The sequence below is a fragment of the Mobula hypostoma genome, chromosome 29 (assembly GCF_963921235.1).
Source record: "Mobula hypostoma chromosome 29, sMobHyp1.1, whole genome shotgun sequence".
Classification (NCBI taxonomy): Eukaryota; Metazoa; Chordata; class Chondrichthyes; order Myliobatiformes; family Myliobatidae; genus Mobula; species Mobula hypostoma.
The window spans coordinates 15238729-15248043 of NC_086125.1; the positions used below are offsets into that span (position 1 = coordinate 15238729).

General features: G+C 42.4%; 1 protein-coding gene across 1 annotated transcript in view; it reads right to left on the reverse strand.

Annotated features, from left to right (window-relative positions):
* Nucleotides 1-8837, reverse strand: part of LOC134339284 (C-type lectin domain family 4 member G-like) — a 49190-nt gene extending 40353 nt beyond the window's left edge. Inside the window, 2 exon segments of the mRNA XM_063035661.1 lie at nt 7525-7644; nt 8747-8837. Of these exon segments, the coding sequence (XP_062891731.1) occupies nt 7525-7644; nt 8747-8837 (211 nt within the window).
* Nucleotides 8838-9315: the final 478 nt, after the last annotated feature.

The window sequence follows — 9315 nt, forward strand, 5'->3', positions numbered from 1 at the left end:
AGCACCTGGCCCAGGCGGATATACAGTAGAATTTTTTAACTTTTTTTCTACTACACTGACTCCTTGGCTATGCAGAGTTTTTAGGGATTCAGTATCTATAGGTCAATTACCACAATTTTTTACCGAGCTTCTATTTCCCGTCTATTTACCAACCTTCTATTTACAACCTTCTGCAGTTTCTTTCGGTCCTGTGCAGTAGCCTCTTCATACCAGATAGTAATGCATCCTGTCAGAATGCTCTCCACGGTACAACTATATACATTTTTGAGTGTATTTGTTGAGATGCTAAATCTCTTCAAACTCCTAATAAAGTATAGCCGCTGTCTTGCCTTCTTTATGACTACATCAATATCGTGGGACCAGGTTGGATCCTCAGAGATCTTGATACCTAGGAACTTGAAACTGCTTACTCTCCATTTCTGATCTCTCTGTAAGGATTGGTATATTTCCCTTCGTTTGACCCTTCCTTAAGCCCACAATCAACTCTTTCGTCTTATTGACGTTCAGTGCCAGGTTGTTGCCTCGGCACCATTGCAGCAGTTGGCATATCTCACTCCTCTACGCCCTCTCCTCAGTACTTGAGATTCTACCAACAATGGAATAGATGTGTAAACACCGAGAAATGTACTGGCAGAACGAATTCAGTGCCGGGTTGCGTTGTGGCCATTCCCATCAGCAAGGTATACTCCTCTGGATAGTGCTGAGTGGGATGCCCTATCTGGCCAAGGCAGACTAATAGCCCTGATGTCAGCTCTGAGCCTCTGAAAGGGAGAGTGAAGTCAGATGTAGCAATAGTCATTGGGAACTGAATACTTAGGTGGACAGATAGGAGATTCTCCGGCCGCAAAAGAGACACCAGGATAATTTCCCGGGTGCAAGGCTCCAAGAAGTCTCTGAGCGGTTGCAGACTATTCTTCTAGGGGTGGTGAGCAGCCAGAGATATTGCTACATGTCAACATCCGGCCGGCAACAGGGGTGATCCATTATTAATCAGAGATAGCATCAGGGCTGCCGTAAAGGAGAGGGTCATGGAGTGATTGTCTATTGAGTCATTGTGTGTGGGCGTCAGAAACATTAAGGGGGCAAGTACTCTATTCTGTGTTTCTATAGCCTCCCAAGAATAACAGAGACAGCAGGCAACAAATAGGGAGGCAGATTACAGAAAGGTGCAATAATAATAGGGTTGCTGTGCTGGGAAATTTTAACTGTCCTAATATTGACTGGCATTGCCTCCGAGCAATGGGTTTAGGTGAGGTGGAGTTTGTTAGATGTGTTCAAGAATGTTTCCTGACCGAATAGGTGATAAGGTGTACTTGATCTGGTCTTGGGAAATGAAGCTGTTCAGATGTTATTTCTCTATGTGGGAGAGCATTTTTGACGTAGTGATCACAACTCTATTTCCTTTACCGTGGCGCTGGAGAGGGACAGGAGCAGAGAATTTGGGAAAGCATTGCATTGTGGTAAGGGCAGGAGCTTAGGAAAATAAACTGGGAGCAGATGTTCTCTGATCAGCGAGATCTTGTATTCCATGTCCACAGGACACTCAGAGCTGTGCAGTTTGACAATGTTGTAAAGAAGGCTTAAGGTGTGATCCCCTTCATCAAACGTGGGATTGTGTTCAAGAGCAGAGAGGTCTTGTTAAAGCTGTACAATACTTTAGTTTGACTCCATTTGGAGTACTGTATTCAGTTCTTTTCTCCTCATTACAGGAAGGATGTGGATACTAAATAGAAAGTGCAGAGGAGATTTACAAGGATATATCTTGGATTCGAGAGCATACCTTATGAGAATAGTTTGAGTCAACTTGGCCTTTTCTCCTTCGAGCGACGGAGGATAAGAGGTGACGTGATAGAGGTGTATAAGATAATAAGAGGTTTTAATCGTGTGGATATCCAGAGGCTTTTTTTTTCAGGGCTGAAATGGCAAATGCAAGGGGGCACCGTTTTAAGGTGCTTGGAAGTAGGTAGAAAGTGGAAGTCAGAGGTAAGCTTTTCATACAGATAGCGCTACGTGCGTGGAATGGACTGCCAGTGACAGTGGTTGGGGCAGGTACAATAGGGTTTTTTGAAGAGTCTCTTAGAGAGGTACATGCAGCTAACAAAGGACTATGCGGTAGGGAAATTCTAGGCAGTTCCTAGAGTAGGGTACATGATCGGCATAACATTATGGACCGAAGGCCTGTAATGTGCTGTAGATTTCTATGTTCTATGTTCAATGTTCTAAAACATATTCATGAGGGTTTCTTATCTCAAAAGAATAAGAATACACAGAATAACACATACAAAATACTGGTGGAAAGCAGCAGGCCTAGGCAGCATCTATAGGATGAAGTACTGTCGACGTTTCGGGCCGAGTCCCTTCGTCAGGACGAACTGAAAGAAGAGGTAGTGAGAGATTTGAAAGTGGGAGGGGGATGGGGAGACCAGAATTGATAGGAGAAGACAGGAGGGGGAGAGATGAAGCTAAAAGCTGAAAGTTGATTGGCAAAATGATTATAGAGCTGGGGAGGGGGAGGTTCACGGGACGGGAGGCCAAGGGGGAAAGAACGTGGGAGGGTAGCCTAGAGGAAGATGGAGAGTAGGCAAGGAGTGATTGCGAGAGGAACTGGAAGAGAAAGAAAAAAGGGGAATAATAAATAAATACATAAATAAGTAAATAAATACATAAATAAATAAATAGATAGATAAATAAGGGATGGGCTAAGAAGGGAGGAAAGGCATTAATGGAAGTTAGAAGAATTAATGTTCATACCATGAGGTTGGAGGCTACCCAGACGGAATATGAGGTGTTGTTCCTCCAAGCTGAGTGTGGCTTCATCTTGACAGTAGAGGAGGTCATGTATTGACATAGAGTGCAAGGGTTGAGGGGATTAAGAGTAATATCGGGAGACAGATATTTCACAGTTTGATGCGTGATAGCAAGGTCACACGATAGGTGAGAATGGTAACAAAATGGTGATGTTGTTCTTTAGCGAAATGAAGGTGAGGTCACGATGTTGACCGCTGCTTGATATCAGATTTGTGATGTAGGGATTAAATAACACACCAGCAGGATTTCATCAAATCATGGAAAATATTTTTAAAAAGCGGAAGAGCGGGACGTCGTTCCGAGAGCAGGGGCCAAGTGGTAGAATGTGGTGGCTGTCATGGAAAGGAAAAGAGAGAAATAATGTGGATTGCGCAGCGATGGCGTGGTATGTAATCCCCATTTGTAGTCGAAGGCTTTGAAGTTGCATTACACAACATAATAAAGCACTTCCCTGCATTTCAAACAAAGTTAACTGACTGTTGCCGCATCCTGTACATGATGATGGTATACTCAATGCACTCACAGTGCACCACATTGAATAGAATGAGAGCACAGCTACTGCAGGAATATTTCCCATTGTCAGAAGGCTGTAGAAAGATGTAATGGATTAAGAGCGATATCGGGCGACAGGCACTTCTCAATTTGATGCATGACAGCAAGCTCACACGGTAGGTGGGAATGTCAACAAATTGGTGACAATGTTCTTTGGGAAATAAAGGTGACGTCATGATGCTGACCGCTGCGTGATGTCAGAGGTGTGATGGAGGGATTAAATCAAACACCAGCAGGGATTCCTCAAACGATGGGAGATATATTCTCAAGCTGGAGGGGCGGGACGTTGTGCCAAGCGCAACGGGCAACAAATGGTAAAATGTGTAGGTGGTGATGTATAGCAAGAGACAAATAATGTCGACTGTGCTGCATTGACGCGAGGAGTTATCTCCAGTGGGAAGACGGATCATGTCATACATAGTTTCAAGGACATCACAAGTTGTGAAGAGAAGAGGGCAGAATTATGTCATAGATTCATAAAAACAGTTCAAGTAGTCCCTGACAAGTCATGTAAACTGTCTATTTCCATCAACCTGCACCGGAGCCCTCCGTACTCCTACCATCTATGTACCTCTCCGAACGCATTTTAAACGTTGAAATCGAGCTTGCATGCACCACTTGCGTTGGGAGCTCATTTTACACTCTCACCACCCTCTGAGCAAACAGGTTTCCATTCATGCTCCCTTTTACCTTTTCACATTTTACCCTTAACACTTTACATCCACTTGCAGCCCTACACATCCTCAGTGGATAAAAGTCTGCTTCAATTTACTCTATTATCCCCCTCATAACTTTGTATACCTCCATCAAATCTCCTTTCAGTCTTCGACATTCCAAGGAATTATAGTTCCTTCATCTCGTCAATCTTACCATATAACTGAGGTCCTGCCGACCAGGCAACATACCCGTAAGTTTCGCTGCACTCCTTAAAATTTATAAACATCTTCTCTGTAGGTAGGAGACCAAAACTGCACACAATGCTCCAAATTAGGCCTCAAGCACACCTTATACAACTTTAACAGAACATCTCATCTCGTGTACTCAATACTTTTATTTACGAAACAAGTGTGTCAAACGATTTCTTTACCACCCTATCCACATGCGACGCTACTTTTATGGAATTATGGCCCTGTACTCCCAGATTCCATTGTTTTACCGCATTTACAGTGCCCTGGCATTTACTGTTAAGACTTACCCAAGTTGGTCGTACGGAGGTGCAACAGTTCAGACTTGTCTGCATGAACTCCCAAACCCGATCCCGCTGCAAGCCGAGATTGATCACATTTTTTTCACCTGCCGTGACGCATTCCTTAATAGCAGATAAAGTATCGCCAGAATATCTGGCCTCACGAGCAGTTGGTACGGGTTGCTTTCCTGAGAACGCAATCCTGGATATCGTGTCCTTGAACTCAGCACTTAATTCCCTGACCTCAATTTGCAAAGTCTCCTTACTCTTCTTACCGATGTCAGTGACCTCTGGTTATTCACTCACTCACGAAAGAATGCATCCTGCCACCCGGGAAACAACATACCATCCAGAAATCTAGTTCTCGTCCACAGATCCACCTTTCTGTTCACCTAATTAACGAATCCGCTATCACCACAGCTTGTCTCTTCCCGCCACTTCCCTTCTAATTCACAGAGCCAGACTCAATGCCAGAGACACGACGGCTGTGATTTTCCACTGCTAGGTCAACATCACTACACCATCCCCCCACCCCCACAACAGTATCCAATTTGTTATGCCTGTAGCTGTGGGGCATGACCACAGGGAACTCTGCACTGTCTGTTTAACCCCTTTCCCTTCTTGAATGTCACCCAGTTTCCTGTGTCCTGCACTCTATATGCTCTGTCTATCAGTCTATCAGAATGTCTTATATGTCACTATGTTGTCCTATATGTCAAAGTAGCAAGGCAGGAAAGTTAAAAGGCATGGCTCTCCTGCTACTGAAACAGAGTTCCAAAGATTCATTCTGGCTTGATTCCACCATTGTGATAGACAACTTGAACATAATTCATTGATTTCCACACCTATCCTTTCATATCATTTTCTCTTGCGAGATTAATTCTTCCAGCGCCAGAGCTTCTAGTTTTAACAGATCAGCCATCGCAATATGTGCCACTTTGAACAAGATTCCCCAGTCACATATCCTTCCCTAGTGGCCTTTCGGTATTTCGATGTGAGTTTCTTTTTTTGCCTGCCTAACACTGGTATTGCTCCATAAATCACTCCCTCTTTTCTAGCACCATTTGAAAAATATAACCACAGAAGATACAGTGCCTACGCTCTTACCTATTCCTTTCTCACAATTAAGCAATCCAGGCAGTCCTACCACGATAAGCACTGATTCAATCGGACGTCTTCCAACATAGCCTAATGCTTTTTGAGTTCACACAGTAGTCTCCCTACTACAGGAAAACTATCTGTTAAATGTTTACTTTGCAGAGCAGAGACATTCTTTGCGCATAAGACCCGGGTTTCTTACTATGCACTGTTATCATTTATATTCTCACTTATCTGTCGCTGGCCTACATTACTGTCCTCACAAGGCCTGAAACAAACAAGAGGAATAGAAAGTACTATTCCCCGTCTACTAGCAACTACAGCCTTTCAGATTCAATGCCGAATTCTGCAATGTCTGGGAACTCACTTTCTCTGTCTTTATTACAATTGCGTATACTCATTCATTTGTGATTTCGAGCCAATCCTGTGTCCATCGGTACAGGACACATCAGCTAGTTCTGACGTTGACAGGATTTTATATTCTTTTAGGTCTATTAGTAGTATCCACTGAAAGTCATTGACATACGAGATAATATTCATTCTTCCGCAGCAAGCGTGTTTAATCCAGCACTCATGCTGGTGAACATATCTGTCGCTTTCCAACTTGGCTGTCTATGGTTTTTCTGGCCCTGATCATTGCCCGTCTGTTTGTGTTTCTTCAGCAGAAATTGGACAGCACATCTTGAAATTCTCTCTGCCGCGAAATTTACGCTTGGAAGAAAACTTCCTCATGCAGTACGACCACCTTTTTGTCTTGTCGCAATGGTGTAAGGATTGATTATTTAAAGGTTAAACTTTCACTTCTGCCACACCCTTTTGCTTCGCGTTTGGTTGTACTTCTGCCCGTTTGATTCCTTCTATACCGGTTTCTGTTTCAGTTAATCAGTTTACTTCATGAAACGCATCATGTATTTGATTGTTAGCACATGGTTGTTATCTTTCTTCAATCATGCACTGTACTAGAAACCGACAAAGTAATCAAGTTTTGATTTGAAATCTGAAGCCTTAAGCATTAGGTTAATTACTTTGATGAAATACAAAAAAGTCTCTGTAGCTTTCAATTGTTTTTTGAAAATGGTTGTTTGAAAATCTAAAATTTACCATTTTCTATTGACACTACAGCGCAGTATAAAAAAATCTAAAACAAAATTTAAATAAAATGTCACGAGTGCTTAGAGTTTGCGCAGTAACGCAGATAGATGGATGGACAGACAGACACACATTTAGAGAGAGGGAGAGATGAAGGATGTGGGGGCTATGTATCAGCACTCATATATCCTGAGCTCACGATATTTTTGAACTTTTCCTACATTTCCTGTGTGGGCCTCCAGCTATGCAACTTCTGGGAATTTGTCAGACCACTTCCTTGTTTTCGGGCGATATTTCCTCTCCTACTTCTAGGGATTTGTTAAGCACATTAGGTTTTTGACAAAATCTAACTGCACACTACGGAAAACAGCATGGGGGAGGAGTACAGGCCGGAGGGGTGATCTTGCAAGTTATGAATGCTCTCACGATTTTCTGCTTCAACAACCGCAGTTCTTCCACATTATTTCGAGCGAATGAGCCTTTAACTACTGGAACTGCAATGACATTATATCAGTCGTCTTCTAATGAAAAACCCGCAAATAAAAGTGTAAAAAGATGCGCAAATAAATGATCTTTGAAAAAAAGTATCTGATTGTTGTGTGGAACTTAATTCAAGGTTTCCCTTTACACAGCAACCTCGATTTATAACAACGTCGCTGCGTCTTACTAACTCCTGTAGTAATAGAAACCACTTTGTTCATATGTCCTGGATATTACGTGCATTTATATAGTTTTGATAATTCACATTGTGGAGCTAATGTTAAAAAATACTGTATCGTTGCGCAACTTACTCAGTATAACTGCGGTTACGATAGCCACAACGGACAGCAAGATGCAGACACCCAGGAGGGTATAGATCACCCTGAGAGATATATTTCTTCTGGTAGGCTCCATTGGCCGGATACGGCTCTCTGCAAAATTTAAGTGAAAAGTATCACTGAGAGGAAGATGTGGAATCCAAATCTTTCCCGATTTGGATACGGGAAGAGCCGAAATTTGACCGTCCAACAACAAACTTCACACTATAAAATTCTTATTATAGTGAGAATAAGAATTCTTATGTTAGACATAAAATTCCACAGGGAACAGAGCGGGTGCATGTCCTGTATATTTCCAGTAGAGCATGTTTTCAATTTTGGGAGCGTGTTAGACCAGGGGATGCAACCTTAATATCTAAGGATCGCTTTAGAACAGAGAGGAGGAGAAATATCTTTACCTAGAGATGGTCTACCTGTGGAAGTAATTGCAACAGACAGCTGTAGAAGGCAATCCTTGGGTTTATTTAAAACGGGGGTTGATGAGTACTTGAACACTTATGGCATCTGAGGTAACAGGAGAATGGCATTGAGAGGGAAAATAAACCAACCATGATCCAATGGAGAAGCATAATCCATGGACCGATTCGCCTAATACTTCTTAAATTCTGTTCTTGAATCATCTCAACATTCCTATAATCTTTCTACGAATAAAGCTTTCAGCTGGTAATCCTCGGATTCACTGTTTCACCTTCTCTGCATTTTATTCAAAGGAGTATGATTTGCTACTCTTCAATTCATCTTCCTCTTCAGAATATTGCGGAAGATGATAAAACTCCCCGGGCAGGGAATACATATACTGGAACCTTTGGGTAGTAAATGCATTCTCCCAGACTAGCCTTATAAAAAATTAAATGGCATTCTTCCCTCTCATATCATTCGCACTTCAACGTGTCCCTTCACTCAATTTCACATTCAACAGTTTTACCTCAATCTCTCCACATATAATTGGTCATAAGAGAAGAACGCTTGACGTTCTTGGGGATATCCATGGCAATTTCAGGTTATGTTAGTATCAATTCCCTCTGAAGAAAAATCTCTTCTACCATTTAAATCAATACAACCTTTTGAGGAGTTCCACCGACAGCATATACTCTCGAATGTCCTTTTTACTTCTTTTATTCGATCTGAAAAAGTCGCTAAATTCTTGCTCAGTAATTTAGAAGTAACACGTGAAATAGGCCACGTTGGCATTTACCTGGCTGCGAAGATTCTCCTTGGCCACCCGCTCTTGCACTTTGGCATTCAGCATGTTCTTTGACATTTTCATAAAAATTTTCAAGTTCCATGTTTTCAGCTGTCGGGGTTTCTTGTCTTTGAATAACTTGTGGGACAAAAGGGAAGCAGAATTTCTTTACCACACTTCCTCTTACTGAGCTGCAACGCTGCATTTTGAAGACAGAAGTCTAGAGTATGCAAACGGAATGGAGATAGCTGTACTTTAAGCATTGGTATTCGAAGCGTTTGTACCACGAACTGACCGAAGTAAATCTGCTTTGGCTTCCATATAAGATCAATTGTTCATGTAAATAATCAACAACAGAGGTTCCAACACAGACTATTAGGGATCTCGACATGCTAGCGGCGTCCGGTAGGGGAACCGAATTCCAGTCATCACTATCTGCTTCCCAACACTGTGGCAACTGTTAGCTACGCCCCGCTAGCTGCACGTGAATTCCATGCAACTCGTTTTGGAAGGGCGTTAAACACTGCGTTCTGCAGACTGAAACGGCCAACTGATATTTCATGTCGCATTGATTTGAGAAA